The following is a 20,466-nucleotide window of genomic DNA, read 5'->3' as shown; positions in this document are numbered from 1 at the left end:
TCCCCACCTGCCTACCCTAAGCTCCCTCCTTTCTGCCACCCTGCCCCCTGCATTTTAAAAACCTCGGAATCGGCAGTGCAGCACCTCGTGTCTGGGTGCCTGTGAAAGAAGTAGATTGCCTTGTTGTCGGGCCTTCCCTCACTGTGTCCTGCCCTCCTCTGATGTAACTTTCCTATTTCCAATTTTTCTGTAAAGATTATAGTGGTTATTTTAAAAGCTCTATTCTTGTTTTGGACATCTGAAAACTTGCATTTCGATATCCATATTTCATGGACATCCAAATCCCAATTTTACAAAGGAAGGATATGGATGTCTAGCACTGCAGTTTGTCCATATGGCAAAGGGGAGTGGTGTGGGCATGTTATGGGTGGGACTTGGGAGGCCTCAAAATATGGAAGTCTAACTTTGATCACAGAAGAGAAAAGGACACCTAAGTCTAAAAAGATGTCCATATTTAGACCTGGTGCTTGTCAAATCCAGGTTATAGAAAGGTGCTCTGATTGAGCAGTTCTCCTCTGACTAGATATAAAGAAAGTCACAGTATGTATTTCTTCTGTCTCCAGAGTGCTCACAATTAAATCAAAACAAACAAAAATTACAAAACGCGACAGTGGGATTTGAATGGGTAACCTCTGGATCTGTGCGCTCTCTCTCAGCAGATTGCTTTAATCATTAGGCTATTCCTCCACATGGATGTCTGTGTGGCCATTTTATAATATGGAAGTTCCTGAGCTGCCACAAAGACATCCATATCCTTCATTTTCCCCATTCATAATTTGGACATTATCAGTTTATAAAATGGATGTTCATGATGGATATTTCCAGCACATGGACGTCCATCTCACATATATTTTGGAACTAAAGACCATGTTAGATGGACATCATTTGTGACATACTGACTGGGACATCCATATTCTGAGTTCGACATCCTTTCTAAAATGCCCCTCTATGGGTGTTATTCTAGATTCAGTCCTTATCATTGAAATCCAAAATAATGCCGTAGCAAAGAAAATGTCTTTAGCTGGTAGGGCAAATTAAATCTTTTTTTTTTACCCAAGGATGATTTAAAATTAATCGTTCAAGCTTCTATTCTTTCACATTTTGATCATTATATTATCTCTGATAGATTTGCAAGACTGATTCTAGGTGGGACTAAATAGGGAAAAGCTAATCCTTTCCTAGTCAAACTGCATTGAATATCAATACAAGCAGGATTCTTCAGAGCACGATTTCATATAAATTGGATTACTGTAATTCTTTGCTACTAGGACTTCCACTAACTTGTCTGAAACTTCTGCAGACAACAGAATGCTGCTGCTAGACTTTTGACAGGTGCCTTCTTCACAATCTGCATTGGTTACCAGTTATTCATAAAATCAAGTTAAAACATTATTGATGATTCACAGAACTTTACAGTGTCCATTCTATTTAAACTCTGTTTTGAAAATGTATAAACCTTCTCTGTTCTCCATTTGGATGGGACTGAGCTACTTTCCATTCTTGCTATTCTGAAGATACACTTTGCTGAAACACGAGCTTGGGTTTTTGTTTTTCCAATTACAGGGCCAGCAGACTGGAGTCAATTGTCTATGGCTTTATGGGTTTTATCTGATACTGCCTATTTTAAGAAGCAGTTAAAGGCCCTTTTATTAATGTGTTTTTATGAGAGTGTGTGCAGTGTCTTATTTGATTATGCATACAGTCTTGTTATGCCGGGTTGATGGTCGGTGATGTGCTGTTTTATATAGGCAGGACATTTTCTATGTATGTTACAGTTTAGTTTATCATTTTTATGCCTGTTTTGTTATAACCCACAGATATTTCATAGTTAGGCTAGAAATATTTTTTTAAAAATTAGAATAAAATATATAGTATTCAAGATTCATCATGGCATGACACCAATCTATATGGCTAAAATGTTAGAACTAAATGTGCCCTTAAGACCTTTGATATCTGAAGGTGCCTATAAGCTGAAGCTTCTATTATCCAAAAATATTTGCTATAAAAGTGTTCATAATATGATTCTAAGCTATAGAGTTTAATGCACAAATAAATATTTACAGGGCAATTCTATAAATTGGTGCCACAGCAACCCAAAGCCATGAACTTAGCACCAGTGCTATAATGGCATCTTGGCTCCAAGATTCTGTTTACTAGTGTCTGTCGGCATTAGAGCACTCATACAGGACTTAGGCATGGCTTTTACACCACGTCAATGGCAGCTATAAGCAGGGGCACATCTAAGTCCCCCAAGTGATTTATAGTGTTCTATAAACTACATTGCATAACTGGGAGACAGACCCATGGCCTGCCCACATATACAGCCCCCTTGCAGTTAGGCACTATAGGCTAGATTCTTTATATGGTGTCTGAAAAATCTGCCTAGACATATTCTCTAAAGTAAACCTCATTTTTATAGAACCAGCTTAAATTTCTGCACAGTTTACAGAATACACCAGGTGGCTCTCCACGAAATTGTCATTTCGTTTAGGTCATGTTTTACATGGCAAAAATCCTGATGCCTAAGTTAGACGCAGAGCATGTGTATTCTCTAATAATGTGCATAGATTGTAGAAACACCCACGCCCCCTTTTCAATTATGCAACTTAGAATTTAGGCGCACCATAGTAGAGAATACATTTAGGGCCCTGTTTACTAAGCCACACTGTAGGCGCAAACTATTAAGTGCGTTCTAAAAATTAGCACCCACTAATGATAGACTCCCCCATTATATTCCTATGGGTGTCTCTATCATTAGCATGTGCTAATTTTTAGTGCACTCTAAAAAGTCTGTGCGTGTACAGCTTGGCTTAGTAAACAGGGTCCCTAGTGAGTCATGCACGTAAATCTCAATTAATGCCAATTAGTGATAATTGCTTAACATCCAATTAACAGCACCGATTAGCTTGTTAACTAAATAAGTAATGTGTATAGAATATGCTTCGATTTCTGCACGGAAATCTCGGTGTGATATATAGAATCCAGGGGTATGCACTACCTTATAGAATAGTGCCGAGTGCACATAGAGGGGCATAATCAAAAGGGGTGCCCAGGTTTTCCTGAGGACGTCCTTGCAAGACGTCCCGATGAAGGGGCAGGGAAACCCGTATTCCACATATCCACCACCCTCTCTGTGAAAAAATACTTCCTGACATTAGTCCTGAGTCTTCCCACCTTCAACCTCAATTCATGTCCTCTAGTTCTACTGCCTTCCCATCTCAGAAAAAGGCTTGTTTGCAGATCAACACCTTTCAAATATTTGAACATCTGTATCACGTCACCCCTGTTTCTCCTTTCCTCCAAGGTATATCTGTTCAGGTCGGCAAGTCTCTCCTCATACGGTTTGCAACGCAAATCCCGTACCACTTTTGTAGCTTTTCTTTGCACCACTTCCAGTCTTTTTAAATCTTTAGCAAGATACAGCCTCCAAAACTGAACACAATACTCCAAGTGGGGCCTCATCAACAACTTATAGAGGGGTATCAACACCGCCTTTCTTCTGCTGGTTATGCCCCTCTCTATGTAGCCTAGCATCCTTCTGGCAAAAGGTCAAAAAAAGAAATGGCCGTGTGGTACGTTTGCACTTGGCATGCAGCCATTTCAGGGGGGAGCACTGAAATGGCTGCTCACAGGCTCTATGTAGGGCTGCTCTGTGAGGTCGTAGTTCTGGACCAGGGACTGATGCTTTTCCTCTCCGTTTAACTTTTTTTCTTCTTATTTCCATCTTTTGACAGTAATTAGTTCCTAATCATATGAGTAGTTTTTGGTGAAGTGGCTCTATTTTGTTTTTATACTCCTCCTCCCTCCCAACCAGTAGGAAGGGACACTTCCTTCTGATAAAAGTCCAAATGACTAGGGGGAAAACTGGCAGTTCCCTTCACCCTCTGAAAATGTATAAATATGTTTGCTTGTTAATTCACATACCATATAGGAAATGCTACTAACATTTAAAAAAGGATAATATAGGCCATTTCAAATAAATGTTACCTTTCTTCTCAGAAAAGGTGCTTTCGACAGTTTCAGAAATGTCAGATGAGGCTTGAATTCCTTGCTGCCTGTAACGTCAATGCCCATTTCAAGGAAACAGTTTGCTACGGATTCTGATGAAAAAGTGATTAGAAGTAGTCAGTGCACATTTATATACAGTCCATCAGTTATGATAACATATGACACTGCATGTGAAAAGCTGCTTAATTGCATTGTGAATCTGGCAAACATTTCAACAGTGTACAATTAGTTTTCAAATGACAATGAACTAGAAAAGAATTGTTTAGGCATGTGATCAAAATAGGAGATTTTTGTGTAGCAGAACTGACCTCTTGCTTCCCTAGGATGCAGATGGATTCAGAGAGACTTCAGCAAGCAGCAATGCACATGGCATATGAGACAGAATACAAGTGTTTATCACTTTCTAAGTGGTTTATTCCCATGTGTGGCCACATAGGGTGCAAGAGGGAAAAAATTACCAAAATTGCACTCCATCCATTGCCTCCCCTCCTTGGCCATCATCTCCCCCTCCCCCCCAGAAGAATGCAAGACTATCTCTAGAGGCTGTGACTAGAATTTTGAACCCAGAGCTGGTACATGTAGCAGCAACTGAAGATCACTACCACCAGAGTATCCTTCACGTACAGAGAGGTGAGGAGTGGATGTTCTTGGGGTGAGAGAGTCTTTGCGAGGGAGATCTGGGGAGGAAGGGGGGCTTTGGAAAGGGGAGGATGCTTTGGTGGGTGGGGCACCTAGTGGGTGAGTTGTACAGGGTACAATTATAGCTTGCTATGGCCCTGTTCTTATGAGTTAAACTAGCTATGTGTCTACTATAACTATGTACCAACTGGATGGGCTGCAGTGGAGGAGTGGCCTAATGGTTAGGGTGGTGGACTTTGGTCCTGGGGAACTGAGGAACTGAGTTTGATTCCCGGCACAGGCAGCTCCTTGTGACTCTGGGCAAGTCACTTAACCCTCCATTGCCCGCCGCATTGAGCCTGCCATGAGTGGGAAAGCGCGGGGTACAAATGTAACAAAAAAAAAAATGGGCTATCCCATTTTCAACACCTGATGTGGTTGGCCCAGTTGTTCATATGGTCAATGGCTATAACCCATTCAATCATACGCAAAAATCTGCAAAATTTCTTGGCTTTTAGATTAATCCACTTGTTCGCTGGTAAATATTTATGTCTTGATGCGCTAGATCCAAAAAGCCACAAATCGGCAAAATTGAGGGTTAGCCCACTTGTTTGTAAGACCACTCAATTAAGACCTGTATCACAGACATTGTGTTGCCTCAGTTTAAAAGTGGGCATGCACAATGCTGAACTTCTTTTGACTATGTTCTTTGAAATTTATATATGTGTTTGAAAACCAATGTCACTTAATCTCATCTCTAGAGAGCTCATGACAAAGGATGGAGAAACTGCAAAAAAAAAAAAAATCTGCAAGTAAAACATAGCATGTCATCAATGTGAGGCAAAATGGTGGAAATTACTTAAAAGAATTAAATTACTGAATATAGCATAGTAACAGACGGCAGATAAAGACCAGCATCAAGTCTGCCCGCAAGATGGTTAAAGTTATACCTGCCATTCCGTATAGAACTTGCATGTTACCTCCTACATGCCTTTGTTTAGGATTGTACCTGCCTTTCCCTGCAGGTTACACCCCCTCTGTCATTTGCTTTCATTTGATCCCATCTTTTTTTTTAAGTCCAAGAATTGTATTGGTTTTAGAAAAAGACAAACAATTTATCAATCAATAACAAACTGTAACACAGAATTCAGAGAGCAAAAAAAAATTAAACAAGTTACCTAAAATTATAAGATTTCAGATAATTATCCATATGAGACCAAGTTTTAGCAGTAAAACATGTCTCACCCATTTTGTCTGCCACAGAGGTTTCAAATTTATGAATCTGTAAAATTGAATACCACCAAAAAATTGGATTGAGATTAGAATTATCTTTCCAATGCATAAGAACCAATTTTAGCACAGCAACCACTAAAACTTTCAGTAATTTTTGTTGGGAAACATCCAATTGATCTTGGAATAGCACAGAACCTAACATAATAATTGAAGGAGTAATTGGACCCTCTACAGGAAGAATATTTGAAATAAAAGACCACACCTGACACCAAAATTCATAAGTTATTCTACAATCAAAAATCATATGAAGCAAGGTACCAGCATGCGAGCCACAGGACCAACATTTGTTGTTATTCGAAAGACCAGCTACCGCCAATTTATGAGTCCAAATCGCCCTATGACGAAAGAAATATAATGACTGTACGTAGCTGGCCGAAGCTATAGGCCTGCTCACTTTAGACCAGAGATAAAACCACTGATTGGGTGATATCTGAATTTGAAGATTGTTTTCCCAAACTGAGCATAGGCTTAGTTTGCTGCTTAAACATTTTTGTATAAAAAAAATTTGTAAAATTGTGATACAACATGGCCTTTGTAACAAATTTTAGAAAGGAAATCATGTATAGGAGGGGACTTTACATTTAGGTTAGAGAGATCTCTGTTCTGGGTTAAGCAATGCTTAATCTAGAGCCACTTAAAGTATTAGCTGACTGGTAAAGAAAAGACAGAACAGAGATCCTCAAAGGGAACCACTGAACTACCAGAATATACATGAGCAATTGTCCTTATCCACTTTTTTGCCCAAATTTCCCAAAATATAGGATGCTTATTAATTTTGATTAAAGGATTGCCCCATAATGTGGAATCAAGGGAACAAGAGCTTGAAAATTCCATATAATTATCAAGTTCATGTAAGCAAGAGAAAGAGGAAAGAATTATATTATTATTTTTCAATCATTCTGGAATAGATAAAGGCAAGAGATGGGGCTTTAAAGAAGAGCCCCACACCAGTTGCTCCATTGCTAACCACACTGGTTGATAATGTAGAGGTTTTATCAACCAGTATGATGCCTGACCTAAATTGAATGCTTTGTGATAAACCAAAAAAAAAAAAATCAGGAAAAAGGACACCCGCTTTTCCTTTGGTGTTTTTAAGAGATTTCAGAGCAATCCTAGAAGGCTTATAATTCCATAAAAATTTAGTTAAGATATTATCTATTTGAGTATAAAAAGCTTTCGGAAAAAGGATAGTAAGCATACTAAGGCTGAAGTTGACTGTGGGAATTAGCATTATTTTAAGTCTCCAATCAACCCCACCAATAAAGATATAATGGTTTCCATGAGAGATAGAGATTTAACCAACTCCAGGATATAATTCTTATTCAATTCCAATGTACTTTCCAAAGAGGGACATACATTAATACCTTTATGATCGAATATGCTGTGAAGACCATAACAGACCATGCAGCAAAACCAGATCAGAAGTATTATGAACATTAAGTGGAAAAACCTCTATCTTAAAATTTATTAATCTTATAACCAGAAATATTAGAGTAGATAGAAGTAAGCTGAAACAAAGCCACTAAGGAGGAGGCTGGATTTGTCAAGGACAACATTATATCATCTGCATAAGTGGAGAGCTTGACTTCCAAATTTCCAATATAAATTCCCGTGATATTTATATTATCTTTAATTGCTATAAGAAATGGCTCTAGAGCTAAATTGAATAGGAAAGGAGACAGGGGACAGCCTTGTCTGGAACCTTTTTCCAGATGAATCGGATCCGATAGTGTATTATTAATCAAAATTTGGGCCGTTGGATAATTATATAAAACTTTAACCTGTGTTATAAAACGTTCTAGGGTTCCAAACCATTCAAGAGCTTTAAATAAAAAGGGCCACTCAATTCTATCAAATGCCTTCTCCGCGTCTATGGACAAAGCAATAATTGGAGATCATCGTGATTTAGCTAAGATAGAAATATGGTGAGTCTTGAATTGTCTGTAATAAGACGGTGAGGCATAAAGCCAACTTGATTAGGGTGAATAATATTGCCTATAATTTTAGTGAGTCTATTGGCTAGAATATTTGCATATATTTTATAATCTACATTTAGTAGGGAAATTGGTTTGTAGTTGGGGACTAAAGTAGCATCTTTTTCAGGCTTTGGAAGAACTGTGATGGTAGCTTCCGCAAACCTATTCTTGATGGTTGGGCTATTTTCAAGTAACTGATAAAAAGAGAGCAGATGAGGCAAAACATCTTTAAGAAAAATACGATAAAATTCACAAGAAATGTCATCGGGACCCGGAGACTTTTTAATTGAGAAACTGCTTTTTGAAGTTCCTCAGGCTTCAGCCACTCCCCCAACAGTTTATCTTAGTAAGTTTAGCAATTCAAGCAAAAAAATATCAGCAACCTTTTTACTTTCACTTCTCCAGTTCACACAAGAAGCCCTTCTATAACAAGGGCTGACAGCACACCTCCCACTACACAGTACTTATTCACCTGTGTCCTCCCACACTGCCTTTAGTTGCTGGAGTTCTCTTGCTCTGTAGTTTCCCATTCCTGCAGGCTCTGCTGAGGGTTCCAGGGGTATGTCCTTCCCCTCTTTCATATATATCATGGTTTCTTCTCCCTCAGAGCTGCCTCTCTGGGCCTCTCGTTCTCGTACAGTCCTCAGAGATTCCTCCCTTTGCTCACCACACCCAGGAGGAATCAAGTACTGCTTCATCAGCCAAGGGTATTGAGCTTCATCCCTCACACTCTCTCTATTAGGGGCTGGGAAAATGGGCAAGCCTTTCTCTGAGCTACTCCCCCCCCCCCCCCCCCCATCTTTGTTAGGACTCCACTCCTGCTCTTTGGGCTGGCCTTTCCCACCCTGTCCCAAAAGGGGTTCTGGGGACTGTAGTCTTAGTGGATTTTGCCTCCTAACGGGGACTTGAGCACTAACCTCATCACTACATTATATATATATATACATTAGTTTACATATTATATACAGGTACTTAATTTTGTACCTGGGGAAACGGAGAGTTAAGCGACTCACCCAGAGTTACAAGGAGCTGCAGTGGGAATTAAACTCAACTCCCCTGGTTCTTAGGCTGCTGCACTAACCACTAGTCTACTCTTCCACTAAGAGCCCAATTTCAAAACCCCATATATATAAGTGGCACCAAATACCTCATGAGGTTAACTACAGTTCTTAGATGGGCATAAATCGTCCAGTGATTGAAGCTAGCTTTTTATGAGGATGAGTTGTAAATAATTGCTTCAGAAATACATGGGTCTGATGACTTGTGCTATAATTTTAATATTTACCAGGTCCATAGCAAACAGCATGTGAAGGGCTACTTACTATGCTTTTTTACCTTGACTCTTGTTATGTCTCTTTTCTATATGATGCTGTCAATTGCATGTGGATAAGCACTAATTTTAGGCTTATGTTAATGTTATGTTTACTCACTTCAGCCCCAGGGGGGTTGCAGAGTGCAACAGCAAGAGCCAGGGACAGAAGAAACAGCAAAAGATTTTTGTGTGTGTGTTTGTCAATAGCAGCCCTGGGGTGTAGAGCACAACAGTGGGCAGAGATTCAGCAAGGCAAGCACAGGAATTGAAGCCCAATGCTCATGGGGGGAGGGGGAAAAAAAGGCTGCAATGAGATACAGCAATGGTAGAGAGCAAAAGCACTCTGGGAGAGGGACAAAGTGAAGGAGAGCTGGCAGATGAAGCACAACAGAGAGAGCAAGGGAAGCAAAAGCTGCGGCCAGGTCCCACAGGATAAAGAGTCTGGCAGCCAGAAGCCCCCTCAGCAACAAATATATGAAGAATAGTTCTACCCCCCAGCAGAGTCCAGGTGGTGTCTGAAGAACAACTCCCAGGAAGAGGGGTGAAGAGGACATGTGGAGCAGAAGTCCATTGCTAAGATATAAAAACAGGGCCACAGAGGGGGGGCAGGGGGGACAAAATTCCCAAGGCCCGACCTTCAAGGGGGGCCTGGCGCTGGGTTCTCTCTCTACCCTGCTCCTGATGAGACCCAGGTGATCATGTTCTGACAGGGGCAGGAGAGAGAAAACTCCGATGCTGGGCCTCCTTTGAGGGCTGGAGAGGAGCAGACATAGCAGGGCTTAAGGCCAGGGCCTCTGATTTAGCTGGCAGAGGTCCCCTCAGGCCCCACCAGCAGTAGAGGTCTTCCTTCAGCACTGTTCTTCACTCTGCTGCACTGACTGCCACCTAGCAGCTGCTTTTCTGAGCACGTGCGACATGAGAGAAAAAGCAGCCACAGGAGCAGGGCAGGTAAGGCAGCGGAGTGAAGAGCAGCGCTGGAGGAAGACTGCTGCTGGTGTGGCCTTGGGATCCCTGCCAGCCAAGGTATTTGGAGTTGCAATGGGGGGGGGGGGGGGGCGGCAGTGGCGGCGATCCTGGGGAGGGAGAGAGTGGCGTCACTGCCCTGGCTCAGTCTCTTGGTGGCCCTGTATAAAAACAAGTGGAAAAACGGATCAAAGTAGCAGAGCACATGGAGAAGGGAAAGAGCTGGGCCAGGGAAAATAAAGGATACCCCCAAAATATCAAGTGCCACTTACCAAGGAGCTGTGGAGCCGAGGCAACAAAGAGCTAAGGGCCTCTTTTACAAATCCACACTATCGATTCCTATGCAGTATGGGCTTCCTCTCATTTGCCACTCGGGAATAACTAGCACAGCTTTGTAAAAGAAGCCCTAAGGGGCCCTTTTACTAAGCTGTGGCAAAAAGTGGCCTGCAGCAGTGCAAGCGTGTCTTTTGGGCATGCACCAGGCCAGTTTTTGCCACATCCTGGGCAGGAAAATGGACGTGCGGCAAAATAAAAAAAACAGTTTGCATCCATTTTTGGCCTGAGACCTTACCGCCACTCAATGACTTAGCGGTACTGTAGGAGGTGCAAGAGGACCTGAGCTGTGCTGGAGATAGACCTTCTTTTTTTTTTTTTTTAGTTTTATATGTTTATTAAAGTTTTTGTCATACAAATAATACAAAAGTGAACACTAAAGCAAACAGAAACCTCCCAAAAATAAACACAAATATGTTAAAAAAAAAGGTCAGCATAACATAATCAGAGGTCCATGGCAATACCTGGAAACATATAATATGGATACCCCAGGTCAATGAGTGCTATGTGGCTCCTGGCAAAAGATAGACCTTCTAAAGTGGCCGCAGGGTAGCCCCAGGCAGGTGGTTAAGGCATTTTGCGACATAAGCAGTGGATTTTCCCAAGTACATCTTAATAATGGGGTATGGACTTTTAGGAAATTAGCCAAATCTTTTTTAAACCCTGCTAAGCTAACTGCTTTTACTACATTCTCTGGCAATGAATTCCACAGTTACACATTGAGTGAAGAAATATTTTCTCTGGTTTGTTTTAAATTTACTATTTAGTAGCTTCATTGCATGCACCCCAATATTTTTGGAAAGGATAAACAAGTGATTTATGTCTACCAATTCCATTCCACTTAGTATTTTGTAGACCTCTGTCATAACTCCCTTCAGCCTTTTCTTCTTCGAGCTGAAGAACACTAGCCACTTTAACCTTTCCTCATCGGGAAGTTCTCCCATTCCCTTCAACATTTTTAATCACCTCTCTCTCTACCTTTTCCAATTTTACTATATCTTTTTTGAGATGCAGTGACCAATTTTGTTTTTTGTTCCTTTCCTAGCCACCACTGCACACTGAGCAGAGGGTTTCAATGTATCAACAATGACTCCTAGATCCTTTTCCTGGGTGGTGACTCCTAATGGGGAACTTTGCAATATGTAGCTATAATTTGGGTTCCTGTTTCTCACATGCATCACTTTGCACTTGCTCACATTAAGTGTCATCTGCCATAGGGATACCCAGTTGCCCAGTCTCGTAAGGTCCTCTTGCAGTTTAACAACTTTGAATAACTTTATGTCATCAGCAAATTTAATTACCTCACTAGTTATTCCTATCTCTAGATCATTTATAAATATGTTAAAAAGATTTGGTCCCAGCATAGACCCCTGGGGAACGGCACTATCTTCCCTTCTTCATTGAGAATACTGACCCTACTCTCTGTTTTTTATCTTTTAACCAGTTCTTAATCTACAAAAGGACATTACCTTCTATTCCATGACTTTCTAATTCATGAGGTCTATAAAATCCTGAGTAGTGTAGAATGGGTATAAATGAATTGATTTTTCACTGTTTCAAAAAATACAAAATACCAGGGTACACCCAATGAAATTACATGGAAATACATTTAAAACAAATAGGAGGAAATATTTTTTTCACTCAAAGAATAATTAAGCTCTGGAACTCACTGTTTGAGAATGTAACAGCGTTTAACGTATCCAGGTTTAAAAAAGGTTTGGACAAGTTCCTGGAGGAAAAGTCCACAGTCTGCTATTGAGATAAACATGGCGAAGCTACTGCTGTCCCTGGTATTGATAGCATGGAATGTTACTACTATTTGGGCTTCTGCTAGATATTGTGACCTAGATTGGCCAATGTTAGAAACAGGATACTGGGCTAGATCGACTATTGGTCTGACACACTATGGCTATTCTTACAAAAGGGGCTATTGAGTAGCTGGAAGATGGCTTTAAAACCTTAGAGAGAAATGTTTTGGTACATAATCATATAAAGGAGTTAGGGTAACAGATAGCATCTATTCAAGAGACTAAAGCAATGATAATTAAGGATAATGTGTTGCTGAGGAATAGACTCAGGCACAGGCAGCTCCTTGTGACTCTGGCAAGTCACTTAACCCTCCATTGCCCCATGTAAGCCGCATTGAGCCTGCCATGAGTGGGAAAGCGCGGGGTACAAATGTAACAAAAATATATATATATATATATTGGAAAATAAGTCAAGGAATTTTAACTTAAGGGTCTTGATTGTCCCACAATCCACCTCCATATCCCCAAAAGACCTTTTCAAGAGATTTTCACCAGCCTTTTCAACGGGTCACTGGTGTCTCCCGTGCTGTGGGTCCTCTTTCGGTGTGCTCTGCCAGCGACAATTTTCGCTCTGCTTAGCCTCCGGGTCATCACCTACGCTGCTTGTTCCTGGCATCTGTCAGTACGAGTCAACACCTTCTTGGCTATGCTGCTGGACCGGGGTGGTCATTCTCAGCGATGTTGGCTGCTGGTCATCTGCGGCTGCTTTGTGTTTGGAGAGTGCTACACGTTGAAGGGGCCCTGTTTCCTCTTGGATTGCAGATTCCAATCGTTGGCTACTGCCTGCATCCCTGTCCTGTTCGCAGGATCTGATTACCTGCCTTAATATGTTTCAGCGAGTCAAGACCTGATTCTGGACTCTTTACTTTCTCTTCTTTTTGCTTTCTTTTTCCTGCCTGCTTATTTGTTTAAATATTGTATTTATATTCCCTTCCCTTCTGTCCTCTCTACTGTCATTGTAATTGTTTTCATTAGTTCATTGTAAGCCGCTCTGGGGCTGCTTTACGTGGTAAAAAGCGGGGTATAAATGATCTAAATAAATAAATAAATAAAATTCCTTTGGGAAAATCTTAGATTACCAGAGGAGAGCATTCCTTCCCTTTTAAAAAGATTTTTCTCTCTCTTATAAAAAGAAGATGGAAGTTCAGGGAGTAGGAGAAGCCAAGGAAGGAATCTCACTGATAGTTTAAATTTGACAAGATTTTTTGAAACATCTGTGGAGGGTATCCAAGACTATGCAACCTTGCTGGTGTCTTATGTCTTTGAGATCAATAAGGACTCCATATTGAACCTTTACTTTCAACAGCAGTAAACTGTGTTTTTGGGTCATCGCATTTGGCTTTTTCCTGATGTCTCAAAGAAGACTCTTACCAAATGTAAACCATTTCTTTTTTTAAGATCTGAAGTAGTTCATGGGAGGGCCGTTCTTGCTTCAATTTCCTGTTAAATGTCTGATCAAATATGGATATAGACACTCACAACGGCTCATGAAGCTTTAATACACAGGAAGTTCACCCCAACAATATCCACTCTGCATTCCCATGTATAGCGATAGTCATAAAATGGACCTCAGCGGTCTATTCTTTTACTGTTGCTACACATGGGAATATGTGAATGTTGTTGATTAAATATGAAGACATACCTATGTTTTTTGTAACCCAAAGCAATTAAGAAATTTTCTAGATTCAAAGAAAAGCATTTCTTAGTAATCAAGCTAGCCAATTATATCTAATTATATCATTTAGATCTAGCACAGTTTTAAGTAGTATGCCTGTACCTTTTCTTTCATCTTTATTTCTCTTATTTCTTTTGTGAGTGAGGGTTCTCATCTCCTTCTTGAATTCCTGACTATATTGGGGACTTAATTAGTGACATCATGAATATTAGAATGTTTTTTTCTTTTATTAATGTTTTCCTTTATCACTAATTGGTTATATTTGTTAAACTTCAAATTGCTGGATAAAGATGTTTTTCTTTGTCTGATTTTTGTACAATTTGCATATTTTTTTAAAAACAGATCATGTTACATGATGCCAACAATAGACGATATCTTATAAAAGCTGCCCAAAGCTTATTTGTTGATACACATGATGAATTCCTGAAATGCAAATTAAGTGAGAAAGCAGTCTCATGGTCATTCTTGGACTTCATAGTGAAGGAAGAGATGGCTCATGGTGTATCAGCGGAAGCTAGCATGAATTTTGGAGGTGCTCAGTGGCATGGCATCAATAGTAGATGACATAGTCATCATCAGCTATGGTGACTCTGGTGAGGAAGGAGAGCATGACCATGATAGCAAGCTCTTAGTTGTAATGTATCGCTGCAGAAAGGTTAAGCTATAGTTTAGTTTAAAGAAATTACAATTCAAGATGAAAGAAATCTATTTCCATGGACATATTTCAATCTTCACAGACCCAGAAAAAATTAAAGCCATATAGGATAGGCCACTTCCTGTAGATATAAAATCAGCACAGAGTTTAACAGGATTTGTAACTTACCCAGTGAAATTCATGACTTGAGCAGGCTTCTGGATAAAACTGCAGTCTGGCACTGGCTTCCAACGCATGATCAGGCAGTGTAGGAAATAAAGTAATTGGTTACAGATGCCCCTGTATTGAGATACTAAGAGGGCACCAAGGCCACTATGATATAGAGTGAATAGCAAAAAACGGATTTGACTGCTGCTTAATGCAAGAGAGTTAGCCAATGGCTTTTGCATCCAGGTCACTTACCTCAGCCAAGCAAAATTATGCACAGATTGTGAAAGAATGTCTTAGCATTATGTTAGCCTACCAGAGCTTTGATCATACCTCAATGGATGAGAAATAATTGCAGCAGAAGCTGACCACAAGCCTAGCCATCTTGAGAAAGCTTCTACTGTGTGCACCCAAGCAATGATTAGTGGTGGCTGATATTAGGAGACATCCTTGAAAAAGCATTCCAGTAAAACATGTGCCATGTCAGAGAAGAGTGCCCCTAAGCTGACTATATCAAGTGTTACATCAAAAAGATGAGTACCAAGTAGCGTAAAAAGCATAAAGTAGTTTATCAAAGCTATTTGCCTCTAAAAGTGTTCATTTAAAAACTAAAAAAATATGTAGGACGGTGGTGGCTATTGAACCGATGAAGATTTGAGTATATAAGTCATTGTGCATAAGTCTATAATAGCACAGTGCGTTACTACTGAGGTGCATTAACCAACACATTGAGTTTCCTTTTTCTCTGGATTCAAGCGTATCTTGGAGAGCATTTGCTATCCAAAGTGCACATTGAATAAATCCAGGGCTTTGTTTAGAGTGAAGCCAATTACTTCAGAGCATATTAATATTTTAGCATTAAAACCTCAATGTTGTTTATAAGCTGGGCCATGAAATCTTTATTAGTTACAATCTCAGTAGAGCCACTGTTGTCAACCATCAGCAGTCCAGCACTGGTACTAAACATCTCAGGGTTCATTGGATGCAATGACAATGACTTTGCACAAATCAAACAGACCGAAGGCTGCATCAGATCATACAGAATACTTCAAGAGATGAAATTTTGCAAGCACTATAATGTGGCTGGATGGCCAGACTGAAATGAGGAAACACCAGCTGAAATTAGGTAATACTGGTCATTCAGGGATGAAATAAGCAGACAAAATGGCATTCTATACAGGTGGAAGATTATTATACCCAAATCACTGTGATCAGAAACACTAACATGTATCGATTCAAGCCGGATGGTCATGGTCCTGTCTTGAGATGATATAAAATTTTGAAAATATTAAAAATCATGGAAGTTTTAGCACTCTGAATACAATGGACCAATGAGGAAGTGTGCAAGTCACAAGGATATTGGACCTTGTGTGAAACAAGTCGTCACCAAGGTCCTGGTTAGTGTATAATTGATTATTTTGTAGTTGACATTTTTAGAGTGTTGGACTGCTTTGTGATATCGGTTTTAAACTGCCCTGCCATAAAATTTAAATTGCCTTAGCAAGTGGATGGATATGCATGTGAGCAGCAAAAGGAAACAATGACGTCACATAACATATCAATGCAGCCTTGGCAGATTGTCATGAAAGAGTTCCTGTTGAAAGTGGATCACTATTCAGATTTCTGAGAAACGGGACTGCTTCCAGACTTGTTTGCTGAAGCTACAATCAGTTTGCAACCTAATCAAGCAATCTAAGATAATGGCTCTTGGTTTTCTTACATGCCAAGTTCAGGTTTGAACATGTTACAAAATTCCTGATTCACCCACAAACTAAAGCCAAAGATAAATCTTCTGCAAAGATAGTGAACAGCCTGTGAATGAAAACAAAAAAGGATGTTTAAGACCCGTGGAAATCTATACGCATTGGAGAAACACCAACAGAGGATATGGACAGCAGCCAATCGCTAGTAAGCTACTTGACCCCTGTGTGATGCAAGGTGTATTAGAAAAACGTCAACACAAAAGACAATATATGACACATGTGCAAGAGACTTATCCAAGTTGTTTATTGGGGGAGCTTATTCCACATGAAGCCAATGCCAGGAGATTGTACAAACCATTGACAGTTGGGTACCTATGTACAAAAGGTCACACCATTCTCATATCTTGTAGATACTGAATGAACTCAACACATTCATGTGGACCTCTGGGTGTCCGAGCAGCCAACTTCACAAGGAGAGCGCACACACCACTCAAGTACACCCCTAAGGAGAGAGAGCACATTAGCTGCAGGAAACAGAAGCGATGAGATTCCTGAGCCAGTGGGCACATCTGTCAGAAATGCATTATCAAGTACACCTGCCATATTGGATAACAGCCCATCAACACCAGACAGAGATCAAAATCTGCATGCACAGAAACACCATGTCTACACTCACAGTAGCTGGCACTCAAAGCCACCTGAATGACTTTATCAGTAGGACATTTGAAGAAGAAAGTTGTGCACAACTTAAGAAAAAAAAAAAAAAGCACACGTTACCGTTGTAAAATTATGTTGATACCATATAGTGGCTCATTGCTATATCTCATGGTTTTCCTACTTCCTGCTTGTTGTCACCTTTAGCATTTAGTTGCCGTACATCATGGTTCCTGTGCACCAGCTGCATTTAGTGTGTCGATTCTTTTTCTAACTCTGAAACATAGTCACTAAGTTTACATCTGTGATTGCTGAATTCCAATCCTTGATTTCAGTTCAACTTTGTGTTTTGTTGACTATCTACTAATAAAGTTGCATTTATAGGGGTCAATATTCAAAGTGAATTAACCAGTTAAGGGCCCCATTTATGAAGCTGTGGCAAAAGGGGTCCTGCCCTGGCATCGGCATGTGTTTTCAATGCATACTGAAGCCCCCTTTTACCGCAGCGGATGAAAGGCAGGTCTGGGTTTTTTAAGGAAATTAGGCTCTTGTCTGGTTAACTCACACCAAGTAGGCCTTGAGTGAATATTCAGTGACACTTACTCAGATAGTGCTGCTGAAAATCCTCTTTAAATGCTAAAGCCAAAAACGGCTTTTGTGTGGGAGGTCTGGGGCAGACTCAGCACTTAATTGGATAAGTGCCATTATTCAGTCCTTAACTGGCCAAATAGGACCTCATAAATAGATGTCTTATTTTTGGCCGGTTCAACTTAACTAGGTAAGGGCTGAGTATTGGCATTCATCTAGTTAAGTGCCAGCTAGTCGCACATACCTGGATATTTACCACCAGTAAGCAGAAATGGCTCAGCATTGAATATCTGGGCATAATTTTGGTGACGGTGCTCGCCATTTAAAAAACACCGACTGCTGCTGGCTTAATATTATCCCTATTCCCCTGGATTCTATATATAGTGCCTGAAAATCTGCATGGAAACTAAAGCGTATTCTATAACAATGCACATAACTTAATTGGTTAACAAGCTAATCAACACTGTGAATTGGATGTAACAAGCAATTATCAGCACTAATTGGCATTGAGATTTACATGCATAACTCACTGTGTATTTTATAATGTGGTGCACTTAAATTCTAAGCCACATAGTTGAAAAGAGGATGTGGCCAGGGGCAGGGCATGGGTGATTGTAAAATCTATGTGCATTATTATAGAATACACCCGATCTATGCCTAATTTAGGCATCAGGATTTACAAGTAAAACATGGCCTAAATAGACCCAACCAAATTTGGTCACATGGTGAGCCACTTGGCACATTCTACATACCGCACGAAAATTTAACTCCATTCTATAAAATTTAAGCGTACTTTAGAGAATATGTCTAGAGACATTTTTTTCCATGCAGATTTTTCAAGCGTCATATATAGAATCTAGCTCATTACGTTTTCTATCCCAGTCTCTTATATTGCCCTGGGCTGGAAGAGTAGGACTGTAGAAATGCCTTTTCCCCTTGTGTCTTCTACACCTCAGGTGAAGCAAGCCATAACAACTCTGGACACTGAGGGGCCCCCTTTTACAAAGCAGTGGTAAGCTCACCACAGGCATACCATGCGGCAATCTAGAACTACTGCCAGCAGTAGTTCCACTTCCGGCGATAGTGGAAATACTTGAAAAATATTTCTGCAGGGGGTTACCCAGAGGTAATCGGGCAGCCTCAATGGGTGGTGGTAAGCGCTCCCCTCCCCCCACATGGCCATGTGGTTAAGTGCAATCTTAACGCTTGGCCATTTCTTTTTTCGGCCTTTTTACCCGCTGCAGTAAAAAGGGCCTCAGCGCAGGGCAAAAACATCCCCCCAAAAAAGGGCTCCTGAGACAGGAATTGGGAAGTTCCAGTTTCCCTGAGAGAGACAGGTCACATTAATGCTTGATGCACCATCTCAATCTTCATGCTAAGGTCATGTGGCACATTGCTATTTTACGGGCATGCAAGATGACAATCTATCATTAGACATTACAAAAAAAAAATCCCATCTATGTTTGAGTCACTTTGCACTGAATAGTCAAAAAAAATTTAAATTAACACAGCATTTATAACCTAAATGGAAAAACTTCATGGAAAACAGAAAAATAGAATAAAAACAGTTTCCTTACCTTAAATTTATTTCCTGAGAATTTATGGGTTTAACTATACACATTTATGACATCCAAACAGTTTCTTTGGGCTATAAACATGATTATGAACATCTTAGCTCTGTAACAGTATCTATTAGTTTAAACCAAGGTCATATGGCCCAACATAAATAAAATTATTGCTCAATAAATAGCCTCTCTAGCAGACAACAATCACAATGGCCTTATTTATGTATTCTTCATTTTTCAGATTGGTATCATAAAGCAAAACTAGACTGACATTTGATCACTAAAAGAAATATACTGGTTCTTCGGACAGAAATAGGAACTTCAAGATAGATATACAATGCCAAAATAATCTTCCTTTGGTCAGCATTTCCTCCCTCACAGTCAATTTTCCACTATTAACCCTTACCAGCGCATGAGTAATAATAGAACACAGCAAATTTACTTTGGCATAAATATATATTCACCATTTTCATTATAATGTTAGTAAAGAGGTAGAAACACTAACCTGCAATTTTACCTAGCATTTTTTGCTCACTCTCAGCCATCTTTACATATATCACTTGACCATTAAACTGGCCAATTCCATGAAATGTCATATTAAGTGGTTTCCCCTGCAAGATGGCCTCCACTCTCAATTTACACTGCAGCAAAGCAGAAATAGCCCTACAAAAAGAAACAAACAAATAAAAAGCAAAGAAATCTACCAAGGTTCAAGCCACCAAATTTCATTAAAAGTTATAGAAAAATTATGAACTACAGACACCCAGTTCTCTCTCTTTGCTCCATCACCTGTCTTGAACATGTATCCCCTTCTCCACCTGTGAGCCCAGAAAAATGAAACCAGATAAAAGTACTGATTACGAGAGACACGTTTGCTTAGAAATATGTCTATGAGATTACCAATCAAATATATAAAAATATTTTCAAGTATATTACTTTGATACACAAGAAAATCTTTGAAATGTTATTCATGCAATATGAAATTAAAAAGCACCATTATTAAACTTTTACTATCAACCAAAGATCGTTTTCCTCCTTTTAATCTTCACAGTATCTGCTGTCCCCACTTCTCAGATGTTTTAGACAGCTTTACTATGCAGCTGTTTTGATTAGTACAAATCTTGATGTTAATCCAGTTCTCAAGCTCTCTTTCAGGCCTTCAGCATGG

General features: G+C 40.0%; 1 protein-coding gene across 1 annotated transcript in view; it reads right to left on the bottom strand.

The window, feature by feature from the left end:
* LOC115457698 (formin BNR1-like) overlaps positions 1-20,466 on the bottom strand; it is a 107,580-nt gene that overhangs the window by 19,351 nt on the left and 67,763 nt on the right. The window contains exons 5-6 of the mRNA XM_030187291.1: positions 19,804-19,961; positions 3,988-4,100 (exon numbers count right to left, since the gene is read on the bottom strand). Coding sequence (XP_030043151.1) covers positions 3,988-4,100; positions 19,804-19,961 — 271 coding nt within the window. The remainder of the gene's footprint in view (positions 1-3,987; positions 4,101-19,803; positions 19,962-20,466) is intronic.

Source organism: Microcaecilia unicolor, chromosome 1, assembly GCF_901765095.1.
Source record: "Microcaecilia unicolor chromosome 1, aMicUni1.1, whole genome shotgun sequence".
Taxonomy (NCBI): domain Eukaryota; kingdom Metazoa; phylum Chordata; class Amphibia; order Gymnophiona; family Siphonopidae; genus Microcaecilia; species Microcaecilia unicolor.
The sequence above is the reverse complement of the archived record's forward strand: the minus strand, read 5'-3'. Positions and strand labels throughout refer to the sequence as shown.